Here is a 27016-nt window from a genome sequence, read left to right as displayed (position 1 = left end):
AGAGTAAGGAGGTCTTGCTATAATTATATAGGGCTCTGGTGTAACCACATCTGGTGTATTGTGTACGGTTTTAGTCTCCCTACCTAAGGAAGGATATACTTGCCTAGAGGCGGTGCAACAAAGGTTCACTGGACTAATTCCTGGGATGAGAGAGTTGTCCCATGAGGAGAGATTGAGTAGAATGGACCTATATTCACTGGAGTTTAGAAGAATGAGAGGTGATCTCATTGAAATGTAAAAAATTCTTAGAGGGTTTGATACAGTAAATCCTGCGAGGCTGTTTCATAGTCTCAAGTGAAAGGGTTAGCCATTTAGAAACATAGAAACATAGAAAATAGGAGCAGGAGTAGGCCATTCGGCCCTTCGAGCCTGCTCCGCCATTCAATATGATCATGGCTGATCCCCTATCTCATTGCCATATTCCCGTTCTCTCCCCATACCCCTTGATGCCTTTTGTGTCTAGAAATCTATCTAGCTCCTTCTTAAATATATTCAGTGACTTGGCCTCCACAGGCTTCTGTGGTAGAGAATTCCACAGGTTCACTACCCTCTGAGTGAAGAAATTTCTCCTCATCTCAGTCCTAAATGTCCTACCCCGTATCCTGAGACTGTGACCCCTCATTCTGGACCCCCCAGCCAGAGGAAACATCCTCCCTGCATCCAGTCTGTCTAGCCCTGTCAGAATTTTATATGTTTCATTGAGATCCCTCTCATTCTTCTAAACTCGAGTGAATACAGGCCGAGTCGACCCAATCTCTCCTCATACGACAGTCCTGCCATCCCAGGAATCAGTCTGGTGAACCTTCGCTGCACTCCCTCTATGGTAAGTTTATCCTTTCTTGGGTAAGGAGACCAAAACTGCTCCAGGTGTGGTATCACCAAGGCCCTGTATAACTGCAGTAAGACATCCTTGCTCCTATACTCAAATCCTCTTGCAATGAAGGCCTACATACCATTTGCCTTCCTAACTGCTTGCTGCACCTGTATATTTGCTTTCAGTGACTGGTGTACAAGGATGCCCGGGTCCCTTTATGCATCAACATTCCCCAATCTATCACCATTTAAGTAATACTCTGCCTTTCTGTTTTTCCTTCCGAAGTGGATAACTTCATATTTATCCACATTATACTGCATCTGCCATGTAGTTGCCCACTCACTCAACTTGTCTAAATCGCCTTGAAGCCTCTTTGCATCCTCCTCACAACTCTCAATCCCACCTAGTTTTGTGTCATCAGCAAACTTGGAAATATTACATTTGGTTCCCTCATCCAAATCATTGATATATATTGTGACTAGCAGTGGCCCAAGCACTGATCTCTGCGGTACCCCACTAGTCACTGCCTGCCACCCCGAAAAAGACCCATTTATTCCTACTCTCTGTTTCCTGTCTATTAATCAATTTTCAATCCATGCCAGTATATTCCCCCCAATCCCATGTGCTTTAATTTTGCACACTAACCTCTTATGTGGGACTTCATCAAAGGCCTTCTGAAAATCCAAATTAACCACATCCACTGGTTCTCCCTTATCTATTCTACCAGTTACATCCTCAAAAAACTCCAGTAGGTTTGTCAAACATGATTTCCCTTTCATAAATCCATGTTGACTTTGTCTAATCCCATTGATATTTTCTAAGTATCCTGTTATCACATCCTTTATAATAGACCAGCATTTTCCCTACTACTGATTTTAGGCTAACCGGTCTGTAGTTCCCTGTTTTCTCTCTCCCTCCTTTTTTAAATAGTGAGGTCACATTTGCCACTCTCCAATTTGCAGTAACTGTTCCATAATCTATCGAATTTTGGAAGATGACAACTAATGCATCCACTATTTCCAAGGCTACCTCTTTTAGTACTCTGGGATGCAGATTATCAGGCCCTGGGGATTTATCGGCTTTCAGTCCCATTAATTTCTCCAGCACTATCTTTTTTACTAATACTAATTTCCTTTAATTCCTCCTTCTCACTAGTCCCTTGGTTCCCTAGCATTTCTGGGAAGTTATTTGTGTCCTCTTCCGTGAAGACAGAACCAAAGTATTTGTTTAATTGCTCTGCCATTTCCTTGTTCCCCATTATAAATTATCCCATTTCTGACTGTAAGGGACCTACATTTGTCTTCACTAATCTTTTTCTTACATACTTGTAGAAGCTTTTACAGTCCACTTTTATGTTCCTTGCAAGTTTACTCTCATACTCTATTTTTCCCCTCTTAATCAATCTCTTGGTCCTTTTTTGCTGAATTCTAAACTGCTCCCAATCCTCAGGCTTGCTACTTTTTCTGGCAACTTTATATGACTCCTCTTTGGATCTAATACTATCCTTAATTTCTTTTGTTAGCCATGGTTGGGCCGCTTTTCCTTTTATGTTTTTGCGCCAGAAAGGAATGTATAATTGTTGCAATTCATGCATTTGTTCCTTAAATGTTAGCCATTGTCTATCCACCGTCATGCCTTTTAATGAAGCTTCCCAATCTATCAGAGCCAACTCACTCCTCATACTTTCGTAGTTTCCTTTGTTTAGGACCAAGATGAGGAAAAATTTCTTCACTCAGAGGATTGTGAATCTTTGGAAATCTCTACCCCAGAGGGCTGTGGATGCTCAGTCATTCAGTATATTCAAGACTGAGATCGATGGATTTTTGGACAATAAGGAAATCAAGGGATATGGGGATAGAGCAGGAAAGTGGAGTTGAGATAGAAGATCAGCCATGATCTTATTGAATGGCGGAGCAGGCTCTAGGGGCTGTATGGGCTACTCCTGCTCCTATTTCTTATGTTCTTAACATATTGAAATAAAGCTCCCACTATTTCTGGCAGAAACTTTCCGAACCAGATGTACATTTGTCTGGAAATGCAGAGTGATTTCCATCCATGCTTCTGGTCGGTTACACCCATTTATGGGGCATAACCAACATGAAAATCCACCCTGTGGTCTCTCACCTACTGCAACTCAGTGATCCAAAACCCGTAAAAATTTAGCTGCAGTGTGAATGGGTCTTAACTCTAGCCTCGGACATATCACATCTACTTTAGGTTGGCCAATCTCACAACTAATCAACTCATACAACTGTGTTTGTGTACCCAGGCAAAATACCATAGAATATGATGCATTGATCAGTATTTGCAGTGCATATAGCAGGGTTTTTAATCACCGCTCAGTTGATCCAATACACTTGAGATAGGAACCGTATCCAAGTCAAACTAGAAAAATTAACACACAGACTTAGAGTATTAACGTGGAAATGTGACGTATTTTCTTACAGTTTTCTTTTTCCTTTTAAGAATGTTACTTAGTCAACCCATTCAACCGATGATGCCCATTACATGTCACACTAGACAACCCACAGAATTCAGTACTACTGGACAACAAGCTAAGTATGTCAAAAGTATTTAAGGATTTAAATGCCACAGTTGTCGTCACTAAAATTTTCTGCATTATGGCTCTGTGAACTTTCATATGTGACTATTTGGTTTGGATTGAAAGATATTTGTGTAACCAAAAAGTATAATAAGGTTGAACTTCAATATTTATAGCAATCTCTAATTTGATTTTGAATGAAAAATATCTATATGAAGGAGAAATTGAAAACTGATGCTGGTAGTAAATGATTTCTGCTTATAGAAATTAATGTATATTAATTTAGAGCAACCCAGTGCTAGAAAATAAAATATTTTTGTACTGCTGTGTGTTTTGCACCAGAATGCACCACAAAGGGGCCTATTGTATCTTCTTCTTCCAGTAAAGGAGCTAGGGAGGAAGTGAAAAAGCAGGACCTCAAAGGTAGTAATCTCTGGATTACTCCCAGTGCCACATGCTAGTGAGTGCAGAAATAGGAAGATAAGACAGGTTAATGCGTGGCTGGAGCAATGGTGCAGGAGAGAGGGCTTCAGATTCCTGGGGCATTGGGACCAGTTCTGAGACAGGAGGGATCTGTTCAAGATGGACAGGTTGCACCTCAACAGATCTGGGACCAATGTCCTCACGGGGAGGTTACTAGTGCCGTGGGGGAGGGTTTAAACTAATTTGGCAGAGGGATGAGCACCAGGATGAAACATTACAGAGGAGAAACAAGGTGCACAGAGGACTGGGAGGGACAAATAGAAGTAGAGTAAAGAATTGTTCAGAAATAGGAGGGATCAGACAGGGCAAATATGAGGCAATCTAAGATGAGTTTGGAGTGCATATGCATAAATGCATGTAGCATGGTAAATAAGGTTGGTGAGCTGCAGGCTCAAGTCGCCACATGGGACTATGATATAGTGGCAATAACAGAGACCTGGCTCAAAGAAGGAGAGAATTGGCTACTTAATATTCCTGGCTACAAGGTATTCAGGAAAGATATGGAAGGAAAGAAAGGAGGGGTGTCAGTATTGATCAAAGAAACTATTATAGCACTGGAAAGGGATGATGTAGTTAAGGGGACTAGGACAGAATCTATTTGGTTAAAATTAAGGAACAATAGAGGACCTATTATGCTTCTGAGTGTATACTACAGGCAACCAAATAGTGGGAAAGAGATAAAGGAGCAAATTTGCAGGCAAATTACAGAACAATGCAAGAATTATAGAGTAGTGATAATGGGGGACTTCAATTATCCCAATATAGACTGGGACAATAACAATGTAAAGGGCAAAGAGGGGGAGGAATTCCTGAAATGTGTACAAGAGAACTTTCTGGAACGTTGTGCTTCCAGCCCGACGAGGAAGGAAGCTGTGCTGAATCTAGCTCTGGGGAATGAAGTGGGACAGGTGGAACAGTTTCAGTGGGGGAGCAGTTTCAGTGGGGGAGCATTTGGGGAACAGTGATCATAATATCATTAGGTTTAGAATAGTTATGGAAAAGGACAAGGAACAATCAAATGTGAAAATACTTAACTGAAGGAGGGCTAGTTTCAGTGAGTTAAAAATGGATCTTGCCCTGGTGGATTGGAATCAAAAATTGATAGCAAATCAGTAATTGAACAATGAGAGGCGTTCAGGGAGGAGATGGTTCGGGTACAGAGTAGACACATTCCCACAAGGGGGAAAGGAAGGACATCCAAAGCTGGAGCTCCCTGGATGACTAAAGATATAGAGATTAAAATGAAACAGAAAAAGGAGGCTTATGACAAATATAAAGTCCATAATACAGTAGAGAACCAGGCTGAATACAGAAAGTACAGGGGAGATCTAAAAAAGGAAATTAGAGGGGCAAAGAGATAGTATGATTAGCGGCTAACATAAAAAGAAACACAAAAGTTTTTTATAAACATATAAATATTAAAAGGGTAGTCAAAGGAAGTGTGGGACCGATTTAGGGACAAAAAATGAGATCATCTTGTGGAGGCAGAGGGCATAGCTGAGGTACTAAATGAATACTTCGCATCCATCTTCAGTAGAGAAGAGGATGCTGCCATTGTAGCAGTAAAGGAGGAGGTAGTAGCGATATTGGATAGGATAAAAATAAATAGAGGAGGTACTTAAAAGATTGGCAGTACTCAAAGTAGAAAAGTCACTCGGTCCAGATTGGATGCATCCTAGATTACTGAGGGAAGTAAGGTGGAAATTGCGAAGACTCTGGCCACAACCTTCCAATCCTCCTTAGATATGGGGACGGTGCCAGAGGACTGGAGGATTGCAGAAGTTACACCCCTGTTCAAAAAGGGGAGAGTAATAAATCCGGCAATTACAGACCAGTCAACCTAACGTCGGTGGTGTGGAAACTTTTAGAGACAATAATTTGGGACAACATAAATTGGCACTTGGAAAAGTATGGATTTGTTAAAGGAAAATTGTGTTTTACTAACTTGATTGAGTTCTTTGATGAAGTAACGGAGAGGGTTGATGAGGGTAGTGCGGTTGGTGTGTATATGGACGTTCAAAAGGCATTTGATAAAGTACCACATAATAGACTTGTTAGCAAAATTAAAGCCCCATGGGATTAAAGGGACAGTTGCAGCGTGGATACAAAATTGGCTAGGGGACAGAAAGCAGAGAGTAGTGGTGACCAGTTGTTTTTCAGACTGGAGGGAAATATACAGTGGTGTTCCCCAGGGGTCAGTATTAGGACCACTGCTCTTTTTGATATATATTAATGACCTGGACTTGGGTATAGAGGGTATAATTTCAAAGTTTGCAGATGACACGAAACTCAGAAATGTAGTTAACAATGTGGAGGATAGTAACAGACTTCAGGAGGACATAGACAGACTGGTGAAATGCACAACAGATACCCGTAAGTCCCGCCACCATTTAAAGCCGGCGAGCTGATATTTAAAGGTCCAATTCAGGTAGTTGAAAAATTTTAGCTCTGCCACCTCCAGCCACATCTTCTTGATGGCAGAAGCAGGTCTCTTTCTCCTGTCAGCTGGGTACAGCATCTCCCTCCTGCTTTGCACACCAGGCAGTAGAACGTCAAGGGATGCGTCGGTGCACCTGAGTACTGCCTTTGCTCTGTGTCCTTCAATTTCGCTTGTTCCTCCTTTCTCCTTCAAAATCGATTTTTGCATTGGCCCTTTAAATAGTCGAGTTCACATCACATCATGCGAGTGTGCAGTTCGCCCGCTGCGCAACTTGGAGTCATGAAACCCGGAAGTAAAATTAAGTGCCTTCAATTGAGTTGCGATCGCTCAATCTGACACGCTAAAATTATTTCCGGGTTTCCCACACGACTGTTTACCCATCCGCTGAGTTCCCGCCGCCATGCTAAAATCATGCTCCTGCTGTTTTCTAAATTAATAGAGCTACCCAACACAACTTGGGGGGGAAGGAGTTAGTTTTAACTTTTATCTCCGGCAAAAAACCAGCGACAGCGAATCAGCCGACCGTTTTACACGTCACCCGATTTTCTTTTCCATTGAAGTCAAATGGAATTTAGTTGTGCAGCTTAAAAACTGCAGATAAAATATGTATCTAACATGGGTTATTTGTGCAATTTTAATGATATTGGTATTGACACAATATTTCATTACATAAAAAACTTGAATTTATGTTTTTTTTAATGTTTTTCCACAGATACTCACAAGGACAGCAATTGCTCCAAAATTTGGCACCACAGCCAGTTAGAAATAGTGTACCAATGATCTCCAATGCAGTGCTTATGGGTCAAATAATAACAGCTCCAGGATTTTCTATACCACAGCCATCTCTGTCTCAGCAAACTATGCAACTTCAACAGCAGCAGCAGCACTACTTACAGGTAGGTCCCTGATGAGAATCTTGTAGCTATAACCAACCAAAATGTGTTTAGGTTTAAAAGTCTGATGACCATTTGAGGAGTTTTTTCATATTGATGTCTTACTGTATGTCCATGATAAGTTTTTGTGTCTCTTTTTCCGTACACGTATTATTACTCACCTCTGAATCGGAGGTTGTGAGTTCAAGCCCCATTCCAGAATTTGAGCTCACGATTTAGACTGACACTTCAGTACACTACTGCTCAGAGGCGATGTCTTTCAAACGAGATGTTAAACCAAGACTCCATCCTCCTGTTAAGATGGTTGTAAAAAATCCTGTGGCACTATTTGAAGAGCAGGGAGTTCTCATGGTGTTCTGGCCAAAGATTCTCCCCCAGTCAGCACCGCCAAAAAGACATTATTGATATCCATCTCTTTTTCTGTTTGTGGGACTTACTGTGTGCGAATTGCTTGCCACATTTGACTACAAGAAGTATTTCATTGGTCGGGAAGTACATTGAGACATCTTGAGGATATGATAAGATGGTATATAACTGCAAGTTCTTTCTTCATATTGCGCTTTATGCTCACTGTATGCATAACAAAAAAAGTCTTGCTCTATTTGTCACTTTTCAGATCAAGGCACAAAAAAAATCAGTCTTCATTTTTGAACATATAAATTGCTTATTTATAATAGTTTTCACGGCTTCCATGTCTCCAGAGAGTGATGTTTTAAACATATATACTTTCAGTTAAACATCCCTTGGCACCATGGTAAAACAGCAGTGAAAAGTGTGGATTATTTTCAGCAATTGCTCATGCTACATATTATTAAAATTGCCCAAAGGAAGATGACAGGTGGACTGGAAGCAGCTACGATTGCATGAAACTGACTAGTAATTCTAGTATAAGTGGAGCAGATTTGCAGATAGTGATGCTTCTGAATGCTCAGACCTAGATATCTGCCCCTGATCTAAGTATAAATGTGCTACAACCAGCAGATCTCCTGAGTTATTGCTCACATTGTTTTATAACAAAAGGAACTCTATGCCATTTAATGTACAATGTCTATTATAGAACAACAAGGGGAGTGTCAGGATAGCCTTTCCTGACTTGAAAAAAGCTGTCTGATGCTAAGGCGGAGCTGTTAACTTGACCTGTCCTTTTAAGCCAAAAAAGTGGGGAAGTGGTCTAAGCGGGCACATCCTGAGATCATTTACAGGCTGATTGCTGTTGCTGAAGGAACTTTGGGCGGTACTTTCAATTTCGGCGGGGGCCATAAAATGGATGATATCGACACGACCGCCCATTATACGCCCAGCCTGATTTTTCTTTCCATTGACTTCATCTAGGAAATACTAGCTTGCTTTCTCTTTTTTTATGCTTTTTTTAAGATTGAGTTGTGATTTATTGTTTTATGAATGTGATATTTCAGATGAGATGGACCTTGCATGTATGACGTTTTCAAGTGTGATACTCTGCTGTGTGATGGATGCACTAGTCACAAGACTTTAGTTATATATTTTTGTTTAAACTACAAAATGTGTCAATTATGCAGTCAGTAAATATAATCTGTTCAAGAATTTGTTTTGATTTTTTTTTTGCAGGCACAGACATCTAGTTCCTTGCATGGTGAGCAGCCAGAACCACTCCTACTCCCTCCTTCTTATCCACAGCAACAGGACACTATGGGATACCACCCACAACCTCAACAAAGACCACATGCACAGCGCCTCTCTGAATCATCAAACATTTAACTCTCCCAGTAGCCTTTCAGTGATAAAGAAAGTTAGACTTTAAAAACTTTTTTAAAAGTGATGTTCACCTTTTTGGTTTAATAAACTAGCAGTTAATGTGCTGTACTTTCACTATTTTCATGGCATTGTACAAATATGTTGTATTAAAATATAAAGCTTCAGAAAATATTATTGTAACGTTTTAATTATATCTGTTCATTGGAAATAGAAAAAGAATGGCACATTGAAAGCTTCATTCAATTTGGCATTAACGGTTATATACATAATGTTTTTTTGACTGTTCTCATCTCATTTTTAAATTGTGATCATTTGAGTAAGAGAAGGCTATGTCTGCTGCTGGTTAATTTATTGAAACACCAGCAACATTATGAATGTTTTAAAATGATTATTGAGTTTGTTATATAACTCATTAGCATGGTCTGGATATAAATAGTTTAATGGTTGCTTTTTTATACATAATGGCAGTAATTTTCCAACTTTGTGTGTCTGGAGAAGACTTGCCTGGCAGCAGCGCATTTGAGAAATTCTGCTCTTCACATGATTTTCCAGCCATTAATTTAAATGGTTAGAAAGTCATGGGCAGTGTGTGCCAGGATTTTCAATAAGCATTCTTACCAAAGTTCCTCATCGAAAGTACAAAGTCAGGAAATTACCCCTTATATGTACAGATGTAACGAGTTGGCCTGTGATTCTTTTTGTCCTTTCTAAATTTGCTGTTATCAACTGATTGCAAACTACCGCACTAGAGGATTCAAGCACTATAAGAAACTGAGAAAGATACACTAGTGTTTTTGCACAAATTCGGCTTTTATATTTGCAATGTAACCTTGTTCCTGTTATGTACAGAACATATCTTTTAAAATTACCTGTGTTACGTTGCAAAATTGGCACATTTCTGACAACTGGTGTACTACTAGGCCCCCTCAAGGACATACACTTTAGCCAAATATTTCCAGCCATATGGGATGTTCTTCATTTTATCTTTAATAGAACAACCATTGATTGAAAAGGATCAGTTCTACAACACTGGACATTTAAGAGAAAACTGTTTACTTTGTTATGTATGATTTTCAGAGACATGCACTTTTTCTGATTTGTATGCTTTTGTTAAAGCTGTGTTTGTTACATAAAAATCTCTAAGTAAAAAGTGAGGAAGGAATTGTCTATCATACAGATACTGTAATATATGAGTTATTTCTGTATAAATGATTCTTTGGAACAAAAGTGGATTTTAGTCTAATTTTGTATAAAATGCATCAACCCATTTCATATTTGTTTCTTTCGTGAGTGACTATTTTATAATAAATAGAAGAAATGGTTGATATATCTCCCACAGTGTTAGTTGTATACCTTTACGCCTATGTTCTTCACAAATACAGTGGCCTGGAATTTGCTACGTATTTGCGCCCAGAGACCCAAAGCAAAGACGCGGCCTAGAAGATTGCAGAATTTTGGGCGAGTTGCGCTCGCAAGTATAATACACCCAAATCTCCTCGATCACTCTCATAATACTAGCCTGACCCCCAAGTTACAGATGCAAGTTTCCTGCAATTGCACCTGTTCAGAGGCACTCTTCAAATTACCAGATTGTCAGGGATAAAGACACCCGTAGCATATGAAAATCTGCTGCTCCAGGAACCATTGAAGCCATTCTCATCCTGTTACTGCAGACTGCCATTCTAGAAATAAAAAAGGCTTTTTTTGCTAGCTCTACCCCTTTGCTATTGGAATGGATGAGGAGGAGGAACAGACCCAGAGACAGGAGGCCCGGAGAGTAAAGCACCACACACACAAACGGGGGAGATCGCGCACTCTTGGGGCGGAGGGGGAAGAGGGCGCACTCCCGGGGAGAGATTGCGTTCTCCACACGGGCAAACACGGAACACCGCCTGTCAGCGTTTCGTTTGGACTCTGAGGCACGGTGATGGGTTTGAGCAGCCGTCAGACCAACACTTGCTGCGGCGAGTGGGACGCTGAGACGCTCTGGACAAATCGCTGCCGAGGCCGGTCGGCGCGGCCCACGCTCCATGGTGACGGGGGTCGCCCGGTGCCCCCGGAAGTGGTTTCCCCAGACCAACCCCTTAGTGTCGGCCCACAATGCCTCGCTCCTTCCTTTCTGACATTTTGCCCACAGAGTAAGTAGGAGCCGCTCGGCGGGGCCGCGACCATCCGAAATCATCCGGCCGGTTTATCGCTCACAGACCGGGTAATGTCAGGGGAACGGATCCGTACAGCGAGAGGAACTTTCTCCCGCGCCCATTTCCTCCCCCCCGACTGTTGGAGGGTTTAATTCTGATGAGTGTCTGAGACGGGCCCGGGCCCAGTGTCGGCCTCGCTGGCGCCGGTTCGGGGCGGCCGCCGTCGGTGGTTTGTTTTACTGGGGAGCGGATAGAGATCACCCCCGCCCCGGACTCGGTTTCGTTGGAAGGATGTCCCGCTGTTTCTGCGGTGACTCGGGCCTCACCCGGAGCACGGACCCTGGTCCGGGGTCAGCACCGAGCGAGAGGTTGGGGCTTGGTGAACGGGTAACCGCCGGCCGGTTGTGTATTAAGAGGAGTTTATTCCGCAGTTGCCGAATCTGTGCATTGAGTGAACCTGCCCATTTCACCAGATTTAACGGGGTCCGAATTGTTTCCATGTTCACAGATGGCTCCCGCTAAGAAGGGTGGAGAGAAAAAGAAGGGCCGTTCTGCCATCAATGAGGTGGTTACGAGGGAATATACAATAAATGTGCACAAGCGTATCCATGGCGTGTAAGTAAAGAGAACTTTTGTTTTGAGTTCTGGGGCCAGCCGGATGAATTGGCTGAAAATATGTTTTTCCTACCTGGAAGTTCCTATAAGGACATCCTATTTTCAAGAGGTCTGCATTGTCCAGGCTTCCGTGTTACTTAAGGCAGTTTTGTACTGATGGAGTATGAGTGATGTAAATGACCCAAACTCCAGAGATCTAAGTGACATCAAAGATCTCTTTTTTTGTGTTACCTGTTTGTTGCCTGGTCTCCAGTTAGACCTAAAAGCTGGACTGTGGCCTTGATTTGGAGGGGTGGAAGGAAGATTTGTAAATAGAAGACTGGTACAGGGAAGTTATGGGTCTCTGAACACTACACACTGGCCACTTTTGTAAACACCATTGGTTTCCTTTGGAATTCCAATAAATTGCAGTATACATGTAATCAAACTACTACAACAACTAGCATTTATATAGTAGATTTAATGTAGCAAAACGTCCCAAGGCTCTTCACAGCCATATAATCAGACAAAAATTGACACACAGTCAAAGAATTAGACATTAGGACAGGTGACGGGAAATCGCGTTTGACAAATCTGAGTGTTTTTGAGGGTGTAACTAGCAGGGTAGATGGGGGGGGGGAACCAGTGGATGTAGTATATTTGGATTTTCAAAATGCATTTGATAAGGTCCCACACGAGGTTGTTGCACAAGATTAGGGCTCATGGGATTGGGGGTAATATATTAGGATGGATTGAGGATTGCTTAACAAACAGAAAACAGTAGGAATAAACAAGTCATTCTTGGGTTGGCAGGTTGTAACTAGTGGGGTCCCGCAGGGATCGGTGCTTGAACCTCAGCTATTTCCAATTTATATTAATGACTTAGATAAAATGACCTAGTGTAATGTATCCAAGTTTGCTGATGATACAAAGATGGGTGGGAAAGTAAGCTCTGAGGAGGACGCAAAGGGATATCGACAGGTTAAATGAGTGGGCACGAAGGTGGCAGGTGGAGTATGATGTGGGGAAATGTGAGGTTATTCACTGGTATGAAAAATAGAAAACCAAAATTTTTTAAATGTGAAACTATTAAATGTTGGTGTTCAGAGGGATTTGGGTGTTGTACACGAAACACAAAGTTAACATGCAGGTACAGCAAGCAATTAGGAAGGCAAATGGTGTGTTGGTCTTTATTGCAAGGGGGTTGGAGTAAGGAAGTCTTGCTGCAATTGTACAGGGGTTTGGTGAGGCCACTCTTGGAATACTGCACAGATTTCGTCTCCTTACCTAAAGAAGGATATACTTGCCTTAGAGACTGTGCAGCGAAGGTTCACTAGATTGATTCCTGGGATGAGAGGGTTGTCCTATGAGGAATGATTGAGTAGATTGGGCCTATACTCTGGAGCTTAGAAGAATGAGAGGTGATCTCATTGAAACATAAGATTCTAAGAGGGCTTGATGGGGTAGATGCTGAGAGGATGTTCTCCCTGGCTGGAGAGTCTAGAACTAGGGGACATGGTCTCAGGATAAGGGGTCGGACATCTTGGACTGAGATTTGGAGGAATTTCTTCACTTAGGGTTGTGAATCTTTGGAATTCTTTACCCCAAGAGGGCTGTGGCTGCTCAGTATATTCAAGACTGAGACCGATAGATTTTTGGACTCTAAGGGAATCGAGGGATGTGGGGAGAGTAGAGTTTAAGGAGCGCTTTAAAGGGAGAGAGAAAGGTGGAGAGGTTTAGGAAGAAAGTCCAGAGCTTAGGGCTTCGATGGCTGAAGGCACAGCTGGCAATGGTGGGTTGAACATAAGAAGTAGGAGCAGGAGTTGGTCATACGGCCCCTCGAGCCTGGTCCGCCATTCAATAAGATCATGGCCGATCTTCTGCCTCAACTCCACTTACCCACCCTCTCCCCATATCCCTTGATTCTCTTAGTATCCAAATATCCATTGATCTTAGGCTTGAATATACTTAACGGCCGAGCAGCCACAGCGCTCTGGGGTAGAGAACTTCAAAGATTCACAACCCCTTGAGTGAAGAAATTTTTCCCCATCTCAGTCCTAAATGATCTTGAGACTGTGACTGTTAGTATTAGACTCTCCAACCAGGGGAAACAGCCCCTCAGCATCTACCCTGTCAATCCCCCTAAGAATTTTATACGTTTCAATGAGATCACCTCTCATTCTCCTAAACTCCAGAGGTCATAGGTCCATTCTACTTGATCTCTCCTCATAGGACAACCTTCTCATCCCAGGAATCAATCTAGTGAACCTTCGTTGCACCCCCTAAAGCAAGTATATTCTTTAGGTAAGGAGATCAAAACTGTACACAGTACTGTATACAGGTGTGACAGGGTCACTAGCGCCCTATATAATTGCAGCAAGACTTCCTTGCTCTTGTACTCCAACTCCAAATAAAGGCTAACATACCCTAACCCTGGAATATTTAGTTCCCAACCCCGTCTCAGTAATAGCTACTAGATCAAACCCATTTATCTCTTTGTGCCATTAATTCATCTAACTTGTTACAAATGTTTCATGCATTCAGATACAATACCTTAATTTTAACTTTTTACTCTTTTTCCCTGATGTGACCTTAGTCACAAATGCCCTATTACCTTTATTAAACTTTGTCCCTTCTTGACATACTCTGCCTATTTTTACCCAAATCGCTACTCTGCTTTACAGCCTTGACTTTTCTCTTTAGACGTATAAATTTATCCCTACTCGAACACCTCACACCTCCCTTTATTAGTTCAAAGCCCTACCTACCTCCCTATTCAATTCGCCAGGACAATGGTCCCAGCCCGGTTTAAGTGGCGCCCTTCCCAACGGAACAGCTCTCTGCCACACATTTAACCGTGTAATCTGTTTATCCCTGTGGCTCAGGTAGTAATCCAGAGATTATTGTCTTTTGAGGTTCTGCTTTTTAATTTGGACTCTAACTCCTCAAACTCTCTCAGCAGATCCTCATTCCTAGTTCTGCCTATGTCGTTGATTCTTATGTGGACCACGATAAGTGGATCCTCCCCCTCCTGCTTCAAGTTTTTCTCCGCGAGGAGATGTCCATAACCCTGGCACTGGGCAGGCAATACAGCCTTTGGGACTCCCAGTCATGGCTGCTGAAAACAGTATCTATCCCCTAACGCTACCGCATTCCTTTTCCCTCCCCCCATTTGAATGGCCTCCTGTATCACGGTGCTGTGGTCAGTTTGCCCATCCTCCCTGCAGTCTTTGTTCTCATCCACACAGGTAGCAAGTACCTCGCACCTGTTGGACAAAGGCAAAGACTGAGGCTCCTCCACCACTGCATTTTTTTTCATTCGTTCATGGGATGTGGGCGACACTGGCAAGGCCAGCATTTATAGCCCATCCCTAATTCTTCTTGAGAAGGTGGTGATGAACCGCTGCAGTCTGTGTGGTGACTGTTCTCCCACAGTGCTATTAAGTAGGGAGTTCCAGGATTTTGATCCAGCGACGATGAAGGATATATTTCCAAGTCGGGATGGTGTGTGACTTGGAGGGGAACGTGCAGGTGGTGGTGTTCCCATGTGCCTGCTGCCCTTGTCCTTCTAGGTGGTAGAGGTCGCGGGTTTGGGAGGTGCTGTCCAAGAAGCCTTGGCGAGTTGCTGCAGTGCATCCTGTAGATGGTACACACTGCAGCCAGGGTGTGCTGGTGGTGAAGGAAGTGAATGTTTAGGGTGGTGGATGGGGTACCAATCAAGCGAGGTGCTTTGTCCTGGATGGTGTCGAGCTTCTTGAGTGTTGTTGGAGCTGCACTTATCCAGGCAAGTGGAGAGTATTCCATCACACTCCTGACTTGTGCTTTTTAGATGGTGAAAAGGCTTTGGGGAGTCAGGAGGTGAGTCATTCGCCGCAGAATATCCAGCCTCTGACCTGCTCTTGTAGCCACAGTATTTATGTGGCTGGTCCAGTTTCTGGTCAGTGGTGACCCCTAGGATGTTGATCTGGGGTCCCCTTAGCGGCTTGACTTGCAGTTGCATCTTCCTGTCCCTGACCACTACCTAAGGGTAGCTAAAGTAAACATTGGTCCCTTTAGAGGATGAGACTGGGGAAATAATAATGGAAAACAAGGAAATGGCAGAGGAATTGAACCGATGTTTTGTATCTGTCTTCACAGTAGAAGACACTAATAACATACCAATAATAGTAGAAAATCAAGGGGCAAAGGGGAGGGAGGAACTAAAAACAATCTCTATCACTAGAAAAAAAGTACTAGGTAAACTAATGGGTCTAAAGGCTGACAAGTCCCCAGGACCTGATGGCTTGCATCTGAGGGTCTTAAAGGAAGTGGCTACAAAGATAGTGGATGCATTGGTTGTAATCTTCCAGAATTCACTAGATTCTGGAAAGGTCCCAGCGGATTGGAAGACCGCAAACGTAACACCCTTATTCAAGAAGGGAGTGAGACAGAAAGCAAGTAACTATAGACCAGTTAGCCTAACATCTGTCATTGGGAAAATGCTAGAATCCATTATTAAGGAAATAGTAGCAGGACATTTGGAGACTCATGATACAATCAAGGCGAGTCAACGTGATTTTATGAAGGGGAAATAATGTCTGACAAATTTATTAGAGTTCATTTGAGGAAGTAATGGGCAGGGTGGATAAAGGCGAAACAATGGATGCAGTATATTTGGATTTCCAAAAGGCATTCGATAAGGTGCCACATAAAAGATTACTGCACAAGATAAGAGCTCGTTGTGTTGGGGGTAATATACTGGCATGGATAGAGGATTGGCTAATTAACAGAAAACAAAGAGTTGGGATGAAAGGGTCATTTTCAAATGTAACTAGTGGGGTGCCGCAGGGCTCAGTGCTGGGGCCTCAACTATTTACAATATATATCAATGACTTGGATGAAGGAACAGAGTGTCTTGTGGCCAAATTTGCAGCTGATACAAAGATAGGTGGAAAAGCAAGTTGCAATGAGGACGCAGTGTCTGCAAAGGGATATTGACAGGTTAAGCGAATAGGCAAAAATTTGGCAGATGGAATATAATGTGGGAAAATGTGAAGTCATCCACTTTGGGAGGAAAAATAAAAAAGCAAAATATTATTTGAATGGAGAAATACTACAAAATGCTGTGGTAAAGAGGGATCTGGGTGTCCTTGTACATGAAACACAAAAAGTAGATGCTGAGAGGATATTACCCCTCATGGGGGGAATCTAAAACTAGGGGGCATAGTCTCAGAATAAGGGGTTGTCCGTTTAAGACAGAAATGAGAAGGAATTTCTTCTCCCAGAGGGTTGTGAATCTTTGGAATTTTTTACCTCAAAAAGCTGTGGAGGCTGAATCTTTGAATAGATTCAAGGCTGAGTTAGACAAAATTTTGATCAGCAAGGGAGTCAAAGGATATGGGGAAAGGGCGGGAAAGTGGAGATGAGGTAAAAATCAGATGAGCCATGATCTCATTAAATGGCGGAGCAGGCTGAAGGGGGCCAAATGGCCTACTCCTGCTCCTATCTCTTATGGATGTGACTGCCTCCTGGGTCAAAGTGTCCAAGTAGCTCTCCCCTCCCTGCTGCATCGCAACGTCTGCACCTCTGATTCTATCTCAACAACTCTGCCAAAGTTCCTCGAGTTGCAGATGCTTACTGCAGATGTGGTTGCTTGGGATCATGTTGCTCTCCACAAACTCCCACATGCTGCAGTTATGGCACACCACCCGCACTTCCATCTCTATCTAGTCTTGTTTTATTTATTTACTTAAAGTTTTTATGTAATTAATTCACTTGGTTTATTTTTAGTTATTTTTTAAACTAATTTATCTAGTTTGTTATTAATTTAATAAAGTATTAGCAAATTACAGGTTCCTAGTTTAAACCACTCCCCTGGCTTAGAGACCCAAAAAAATGTATTACTCACCAACCAGTACCAACCTGCTGTCTTCTGATGTCACTCTTTCAAACTTCTGCCTGTGTTTGAGTTGACCTCAGATTTATATGCCCGCTCTGCACTTGGTTGTTGGTCCTGCTCCTTCTGCTCTCGGGCCTTTGCTCCCTTTATCCCCAATAACCACCTGAGACACTAACCAATGAACTAAATATTTACTGACTTATCCTTGGCGCTCCTCCTTGCCTAGTTTTGATTGTGTGTGTGGCTCCGTCTATGCTCTGCTCAGTCTTAGTCTGTAGTTCTTTGGTTTAAATCACTTAGCACCTCCTTCCCCATCTGCACCTAATTCTCATACCCACCAAATTCCCAGTTGAATGTCCTCACTCTGTTAGAGGTTCAGTCTGTCTTTCCCAACCTCTGTGCTCAAGCAAAGATCCTTGTACTATATACCTTTGACACACCCTAGTTACAATTGGTTAGTCAACTTCCAGCCACAATAATTAACACCCACTCAGGAACCTGCTTACAGCTGATTGTTAACTACTAACTGCCACTGTTTGCAGCACTGACATGCAGCTTTTAAAGTTATTAAACTAAGTTAAATTTCAGTTTAAAATAAAAAACACGTACTACTTCTCTACTACTACTAGTTCTCAGAGGGTTGTAGGACTGGAGGAGGCTAGACCACAGGGGTATTTAATTTTTAAATTGAGTCGTTGGTGGACCGGGAGCTAATGTTGGTCAGCGAGCATAGAGGTGATGGGTGAACGGGACTTGGTGTGAGTTAGAGACAGGCAGTAGAGTTTTGGATAAGTTTGTGGGAACCAGCCAGGAGAGCATTAAAATAATTGAGCCTGGAGGTAACAAAACGATGGATGAGGGTTTCAGCAGCAGATGGACCAAGGGTAGAAACAAGCGATATTGCTGAAGTAGAAGTAGACGGGGGTCTAGGTGAAGAAGAAGATATGTGGTCAGAAGCTCGGCTCAGTGTCAAATAGGACGCAAGGTTGCACATGATTGGAGGAAATTCCAGCTCGTGAAGAGATTGGTTGTTGGACAAGCAGTCCGACAACACACAGTAGAAGGGTCGAGAGAGGTTGTGGTGAGTTAGAGCTGGATATCATCAGCATAAATGTGGAACCTGATGTGTTTTAGGGTGATGTGGCCAAGGGGCAGCATGTAGATGAGAAATGGGAGGGGGCTAAGGATAGGTCATTGGGGGCTCCAGACATAATGGTGCGGGAGCAGGAATTGAAGCCATTGCAAGATATTCTCTGGCTATGACTGGATAGGTAAGAGTTTTAGCTACTGTCTTTATGTAAGTGCTAATAGAAAATTAATAAAATATTGATCAGAACATGCTCTCTGCTGCTGTTCTGCTCCATAAACTTCATACGAAACTTGATCGGTTCGAGTCATTAAAATCGGGTTTGTTTGACCACTACTGCTGTTAACAATACCAGTCAGTACACATTGGGACCGGAGGCTGTAACATAACTGGGTTCTGTTTGCATGTTGATACCAGAAAGCGATCAAGGCGGAGTAGTTGTAATGCCCCCATTGCTTCTCTACTGAGATCAGCTAAAATTGAACCTGGGACCTTCCAGTTTATGTCTCGCCTACATGCTTGGTTTACCAAATGAACAATCAGGAGACTTCATTTTATTTCATATTTTGAAAATGAATGGGTTTGTCTGCTAATCTTTTGCCTGCTATTGTGTTTGAATTACAGTAGTTATTTCACAAGTCCTTCACAAAAGAAGATGGGCAGCAAAGAGGTTTCTCTGAATTGATTGTTTTTAAGTACAGAATTGTAGGCTACAATTCCTTTTGGGGGTGGAATTTTTTTGAAATCTACCTATAAATGGTTGCAATGTGTATATTAGGATTTAACATTTCAAGAACGTGCTCAGCATTGTGGGCACTCATTGGCAAAATAGTAACTTGGAATTTTTTTTAAAGGGGTTTTAAGAGACGTGCTCCTCGTGCCATTAAGGAGATCCGTAAATTTGCAGTGAAGGAGATGGGTACTCCTGATGTCCGCATTGATACTCGTCTGAACAAGGCTGTTTGGGCTAAAGGTGTAAGGTATGTGACTGGCAGCAAATAATTTCTCAAAAGCCAACATTCCTTAGTTTGAGAAAGCTCATTTGTTATTTAGTGGTGGGTCGGACATCTGTTGTGTGCGAAACCAGTCATTTTACTTGCATCTCCGAACTGTCCCAATAGCTTTTGTAGAGCATGGCTTTGAGAAAACTATTTTATTGATATTTCCTGTTCCTGCTGCACAGGCAAATGAAGGTCAAGAAAGATTGATTTATCGTCTGAGCAAAGCATGATGGATGTTCAGAAATGTTCAGTGTTGCTGATTTTCTGCTTGTATTGGTGCTTTTGTCAAAGGTGAAAATCAGATCAAATATTTTCAGACATTCTTAACGCTCTTCATAAAACTGGTTCTGCTTGTTAGGCCAACTGTTATTCCCTTCTCTTTCTCTTTCTGTTCCAAGGTTTACATCTAAATTTGGGTTTGACTCCGTACTGGGTTACGGAGATCTCTGTCCTTTGGTACCTTAGTACAACGTCTGGTTCTTTTTGTGCCCCTAACTACTACCGGGGGTCAGGTTCACGAGACATCAGACCTTGTTTCAATTAAGTGTGGATGCACCCTTTTTGCTCACCTGATATTAGATAGTTTCTGGGCCATATGATGCCATTAAGATAGCCAGTTCTATACCAGAATACCTGTGAATTCTTAGCTTTTAGTTAGTTACCTTGGCTGGAAGTCTGGTGCAAAGGGATCATCCCGGATCGGATCTGTTTTCACTTTTTATCAGACAAAAAGCATGCAATATAAGTTTTGTTGACAATTTTGGCTTTGAATTATTGTGCTATGAAACAATGTTCTTAAGGAGATTTACATGGCAAAAGATTGTAATTCCTCTCAAAGCTAGCATGGCAGAAACTTTGCAGCTCAATAACCAACCTTTTTTTGTGTTTTAAAAAGTGCCCCCGACTCTGCCGGTTTTGACTAGATCACTGACCTGAGAGCTCAGGTTGCAGGTCCTTTGTGGTGATTTCTTCTTTTAATTCAATCCAATTATCACTTCTGCATCCAGGCGGCATTAATTGGACCCAGGCGTATACATGTACATTCATCACACAGTTGGTTGGTTATTCATTGAATGTGTGGACATACTACAACCTACAGTGCTGTAATTTTGTTGGCGTAGACTCCAAGTTGAACAAATCCAGCACCCTAGTCGTATCCCGTTCTACACTCATCGTGGTAGTGTAACTGAGTTACTTTTTATTAGGAGAAGCCTTCGACTTCCATTTTTGTAGTTCACAACAACTGTTGCTACATGAAAAACTGAATTTTATTTGGTAAATACTGCAGACTGATACGAATGTGCTTGAAGGTCACTCTAGGTTATAGAAAAGGTCTTGCTGTCAATCTTTGTGGATTGATTTTAGTTTTTGATATATCTTTTATCTATTAGTTGACACTCCACTCCACCTTGCTGCCTCCTCCATTGATGCCATAGGTTGACGACTGACCTCAAGACTCCAATACTAAAACTACTTCTAATTGGAGATTGGTAAAACTGAGGCCATCCTCTGTTTTCTGACAAGCTCCAAGTTGTTGCCATCAAGGTCATCAAAAAGTGCAGCTCTGTGGCATCTTGCATGACATCAGTGTCCTTTCTTTCCCCATCTGCTGCACTACCAAAACCATTTTCTTCCCCCTCAGCAAGTGATCACCTTACCCCATCCTACCCCCTCTGCTACTGAAACCTTAGTCAGTGCCACCTTCACCTCAAGAGCTTGATTTCTCAAATGCCCTACTTCCACACACCAGCCTTCCACAACATCAACACAGCAAACTCCTGTGGCTTTTATGCTCACCCATCCCTGTCCTCTTCAGTTCTATTTGTGGCACCCTTCCTTAGAGAAGCTGGTGGTGCATGCAAGGAGGAAATCACTAAGACTAGATTTCTTGCCCCTCGTTTATCCTGGGGGTTACCATTGACCAGAAACTTAACTGGACCAGCCACATAAATACTTGTGGCTACAAGAGTAGGTCAGAGGCTGGGTATTCTGCGGCGAGTGACTCACCGACTCCCCAAAGCCGTTCCACATCTACAAGGCACAAGTCAGGTGTGTGATGGAATACTCTCCATTTGTCTAGATGAGTGTTGTTGGAGCTGCACTCAAGAAGCTCGACACCACCTGGGTATGGTAGCATAGTGTTTGTTACTGGACTAGTAATCCAGAGGCCTGGACTAATAATCCGGAGTCATGAGTTCAAATCCCACCACGGCAGGTGGGGAATTTAAATTCAATTAATTAAATAAAATCTGGAATTAAAAAAACTATCAGATTGTCGTTCACTAACGTACTTTAGGGAAGGAAACCTGCCGTCCTTACCTGGTCTGGACTATATGTGACTCCAGACCCACAGCAATGTGGTTGATTCTTAATTGCCCTCTGAAATGGCCGAGCAAGCCACTCAGTTGTAAAATATTGCTACAGAAAGTCATAAGAATAAAACCGGACGGACCACTAGGCGCTGGACACGAAAGGCAAACCAAGCCCATTCGACCCTGCAAAGTCCTCCTCACTAACATCTGGGGACTTGTGCCAAAATTGGGAGAGCTGTCCCACAGACTGGTCAAGCAATAGCCTGACCTAGCCATACTCACAGAATCAGACCTTTCAGCCAACATCCCAGACTCTTCCATTACTATCCCTGGGTATGTCCTGTCCCACCGGCAGTTCAGACCGACCTGAGGTGACGGTACAGTGATATACAGTCATGAGGGAGTGGCCCTGGGAGTCCTCACCACATGAAATCTCATGGCATCAGGTCAAACATGGGCAAGGAAACCTCCTGCTGATTACCACCTACCATCCTCCCTCAGCTGATGAATCAGTCTCCTCCATGTTGAGCACCACTTAGAGGAAGCACTGAGGGTAGCAAAGGCACAGAATATACTCTGGGTGGGGGACTTCACTGTCCATCACCAAGAGTAGCTCGGTAGCACCACTACTGACTGAGCTGGCTGAGTCTCGAAGAACATAGCTGCCAGACTGGGCCTGCAGCAGGTGGTGAGCGAACCACGAGGAAAAAACCTACTTGACCTCGTCCTCACCAATCTACCTGTTGCAGATGCATCTGTCCATGACAGATGGGAGTGACCACCGCACAGTCCTCGTGGAGACGAAGTCCTGTCTTCGCGTTGAGGCCACCATCCAACGTGTTGTGTGGCACTATCACCGTGCTAAATGGGTTAGATTCAGAACAGATCTAGCAGCTCAAAACTGGGCATCCTTGAGGTGCTGTGGACCATCAGCAGCAGCAGCAGAATTGTATTCCAGCACAATCTGTAACCTCATGGCCCGGCATATTCCTCACTCTACCATTACCAACAAGCCACGGGATCAACCCTGGTTCAATGAGGAGTGCAGAAGAGCATGCCAGGAGCAGCACCAGGCGTACCGAAAAATGAGGTGCCATCCTGGTGATGCTACAACTCAGGACTACATGTATGCTAAACAGTGGAAGCAACATGCTATAGACAGAGCTAAGCGATTCCACAACCAACGGATCAGATCAAAGCTCTGCAGTCCTGCCACATCCAGTCGTGAATGGTGGTGGACAATTAAACAACTAACGGGAGAAGTAGGCTCTGTGAACATCCCCATCCTCAATGATGGCAGTTCAGCATGTGAGTGCAAAAGACAAGGCTGAAGCGTTTGCAACCATCTTCAGCCAGAAGTGCCAAGTGGACGATCCATCTCGGCCGCCTCCCAATATCCCCACCATCACAGAAGCCAGTCTTCAGCCAATTCGATTCATTCCACGTGATATCAAGAAACGGCTGAGTGCACTGGATGCAGTAAAGGCTATGGGCCCCGAGCCCCGACAACATCCCGGCTGTAATGCTGAAGACTTGTGCTCCAGAACTAGCCGCACCTCTAGCCAAACAGTTCTAGTACAGCTACAACACTGGCATCTACCCAGCAATGTGGAAAATTGCCCAGGTATGTCCTGTTCACAAAAAGCGGGACAAATCCAATCCGGCTAATTACCACCCCATCAGTCAACTCTCAATCATCAGTAAAGTGACAGACAATGTCGTCGACAGCGTTAACAGGCGTCACTTACCAATAACCTGCTCACCGATACTCAGTTTGAGTTCCGCCAGGACCACTCGGCTCCAGACCTCATTACAGTCTTGGTCCAAACGTGGACGAAAGAGCTGAATTCCTGAGGTGAGAGTGACTGCCCTTGACATCAGGGCAGCATTTGACTGAGAGTGGCACCAACGAGCCCTAGTAAAATTGAAGTCAATGGGAATCGGGGGGGGAAAGTTCTCCAGCGGCTGGAGTCGTACCTAGCACAAAGGAAGATGGTAGTGGTTGTTGGAGGCCAATCATCTCAGCCCCAGGACATTGCTGCAGCAGTTCCTCAGGGCAGTGTCCGAGGTCTAACCATCTTCAGCTGCTTCATCAATGACCTTCCCTCCATCATGAGGTCAGAAATGGGGGTGTTCGCTGATGATTGCACACAGTGTTCAGTTCCATTCGCAACCCCTCAGATAATGAAGCAGTCCGTGCCCGCATGCAGCAAGACCTGGACAACATCCAAGCTTGGGCTGATAAGTGGCAAGTAACATTCATTCCAAACAAGTGCAAGGCAATGACCATCTCCGACAAGAGAGAGTCTAACCACCTCCCCTTGACATTCAACGGCATTACCATCGCCAAATCCCCCACCACCAACATCCTGGGGGTCATCATTGACCGGAAACTTAACTGGACCAGCCATATAAATGCTGTGGCTACAAGAGCAGGTCAGAGGCTGGGTATTCTGCGGCGAGCGACTCACCCCCTGACTCCCTAAAGCCTTTCCACCATCTACGAGGCACGAGTGTGATGGATGAGTGCAGCTTCAACAACACTGAAGAAGCTCGACACCATTCAGGACAAAGTAGCCCACTTGATTGGCACCCCATCCACCACCCTAAACATTCACTCCCTTCACCACCGGCGTACTGTGGCTGCAGTGTGTACCATCCACAGGATGCACTGCAGCAACTCACCAAGGCTTCTTCGACAGCACCTCCCAAACCCGTGACCTATACCACCTAGAAGGACAAGGGCAGCAGGCACACGGGAATAATACCACCTGCACGTTCCCCTCCAAGTCACACACCATCCTGACTTGGAAGTATATTGCTTTTCCTTCGTTGTCGCTGGGTCAAAATCCTGGAACTCCCTACCTAACAGCACTGTGGGAGAACCTTCATCACACAGTCTGTAGCGGTTCAAGAAGGCAGCTCACCACCACCTTGAGGGCAGTTAGGGGTGGGCAATAAATGCCAGCCTCGGCAGCGACGCCCAATGAATGAGTTTTTAAAAAGTCACTGCAGTCCTTCTGTCTGGATTCTTCACTCACTTCCTGCGGATTGTCCTCTCCCCGCTTTGTATCCGACGTCACTATTCCCTTTACTTATGCTTACCGTTTATTCACTGTCTCCCTTTCCTCATTGCAATGCACTCGCGTGGCTTTTCTACACTTGAGCACTGTGTAGTGTTGAGAGAACTATTCTTACATAATTTGAAAATACAAATTAGTACTGGAATCAGCACTTCACTTTTAGCTCTGACTTGAATGTGAACTGTAAACCGCTGCTTAGATCAATGAGATATGAAACAAACTGGCAATTGGTGTCTCAAACTAAACCTAATCCAATTACATTATAGGATATGATATGTTTACTGCTAATTTAAAATTGGTATTTGTTTGGCTCTCTTGCATTAGCTGGTAATCTAAAAACTTACTTTTTTCAAATTTCTACTTACCCTTTCCACACCTAATACTCACTACACAACTACAGGATCTTAAATGTGCCAAGACACCAGTTGAATACTAGTATTTATGTAAATTTGTAATGGAAACATCTTTTTCCAGGAATGTTCCATATCGCATTCGCGTGCGTTTATCCAGAAAACGCAATGAGGATGAGGACTCTCCTAACAAACTCTACACGTTGGTAACCTATGTTCCTGTCACATCCTACAAAGGTGAGATGAGTTTACAAATGAAATAGATGGGGAAGGGGTATAGGTGTCTGCTTAATTTCCTATGGCCCAAATTGAGGTGCGGAAGAGCTTCTGTGCTAATCCTATTACCACACTTCCAATTAAGTTGTGGTGTTTTATTTCCCTGGGTCATTTATAGATGTGCTAACAATGGAGCAGCAAAATACAGCTGAGTTTTGATTTGAGTTGCTTTGTCAAGGAGAATACATGTGCCATCAAGCAATTTGAAAACATTATATGCCATTTATCAGAATAATAAACTCAGTAAAGGTTGTGATAAAATTCAATCGTGGCATTTTGTGCTTTAAGGCCCCCAAACCCCATTAAAAAAAGTGTTGAGATTGTTTGTTACCTCTGCTGCATTGACAGTCTTGGCTCAATGCTGCACATGTCATTCATAGAAACAAAGTTCAGAAGGTATCTTAACATTAAAGGATGGGGATACTGCTTTAATCCAATTGTTATAAATTTCATGTCTACTCTTGAATAGAGCAGTAACCTCCTGATCTTATGATAGAACAACCTGGGATCATAACGAAGTCCTGTTGTTGAACTGGATAGTGTAGTTTTTTGTACTTCTCCCATCTTCTGACAGATGGACTAATTTTAGAAAGACAATGGCAGTTAAAAATTAAGATCCTGGTTTGTTTTTCATGTGACGTGACTGAAGACTGTCCTTATTACTAGGCTAGAACATGCCCTTTGCACCAGTGACCTCTTGAGCTGTTTTCCCTCAGCCACTCAGTGCAAACCAAGGTTTACTTATTGGCTTCACAAGGAACAAATGGCCTGCTAGTCTGGGGTTAGACCAGAAAGTGCTGGCCCCTAGGAACTTAACTCCTGATGCTCCTAAATGAATAGGGCTATCCTAGTAATAAAGTGGTGGATGATCACTGCAGTGTTAAACAAATTTTCATGGTCTCAACAATTTAGATATATGTTTGACCTGCATTTTAAAATCCAGATCATCTTAGTCCTGCTATTGTGTGGCATTTAAGCCAGAGAGCTAAGTTTAGCTTACAGATAATGTTTTAATATAAATTACACTAAGATCCTACAGTGGCAAAATAAGATGCATCAACCAAATGCAAATTGGATGGTACTTTGGCTACAACTTGAAGCATTTCATGCTTTAGTAATTTTTTAGCAATGTTTCCAGTTCAGGAGTAATGTTGTGTTACAGGGAACTTGTTTAAGTCAGTCTTAATAGCTAAAATGTTGACCTAACCACCATTACATGAGCTACAATCATATAGTAACTTATTGAAAAGCTTGATGTAACTGTTTATCTGAACTATACACATTTTGTTTTACAGGTCTGCAGACAGTCAATGTTGATGAAAACTGAAATGTAAATGTTTTGTTAAAATAAACTGCAAAAAGTAACACTCTGCTTAGTTTGTTTAAAG

At 43.0% G+C, this 27016-nt stretch overlaps 2 protein-coding genes across 3 annotated transcripts in view; both read left to right on the top strand.

Annotated features, from left to right (window-relative positions):
* The window catches only part of LOC137322520 (neuronal PAS domain-containing protein 2-like), a 112748-nt gene extending 103667 nt beyond the window's left edge, over window positions 1-9081 (top strand). Inside the window, exons 19-21 of the mRNA XM_067985447.1 lie at window positions 3281-3373; window positions 6992-7175; window positions 8760-9081. Of these exons, the coding sequence (XP_067841548.1) occupies window positions 3281-3373; window positions 6992-7175; window positions 8760-8909 (427 nt within the window). The 3' untranslated portion in view covers window positions 8910-9081. The remainder of the gene's footprint in view (window positions 1-3280; window positions 3374-6991; window positions 7176-8759) is intronic.
* Window positions 9082-11024: 1943 nt separating this feature from the next.
* Window positions 11025-26993, top strand: rpl31 (ribosomal protein L31). Of its 2 annotated transcripts, none has more exons than XM_067986227.1 (5): window positions 11025-11115; window positions 11556-11662; window positions 19461-19586; window positions 25477-25589; window positions 26924-26993. In XM_067986227.1, exons 2-5 carry the CDS (start codon window positions 11556-11558, stop codon window positions 26953-26955), a joined length of 378 nt encoding a protein of 125 aa, XP_067842328.1. In that variant the 5' UTR covers window positions 11025-11115; the 3' UTR covers window positions 26956-26993. The 2 variants fall into 2 exon arrangements, with proteins under 2 accessions (XP_067842328.1, XP_067842329.1); XM_067986228.1 differs by having other exon boundaries at window positions 11026-11044.
* Window positions 26994-27016: the final 23 nt, after the last annotated feature.

The sequence above is a fragment of the Heptranchias perlo genome, chromosome 6 (assembly GCF_035084215.1).
Source record: "Heptranchias perlo isolate sHepPer1 chromosome 6, sHepPer1.hap1, whole genome shotgun sequence".
Classification (NCBI taxonomy): domain Eukaryota; kingdom Metazoa; phylum Chordata; class Chondrichthyes; order Hexanchiformes; family Hexanchidae; genus Heptranchias; species Heptranchias perlo.
This window is presented reverse-complemented; position numbering and strand designations above follow the sequence as displayed.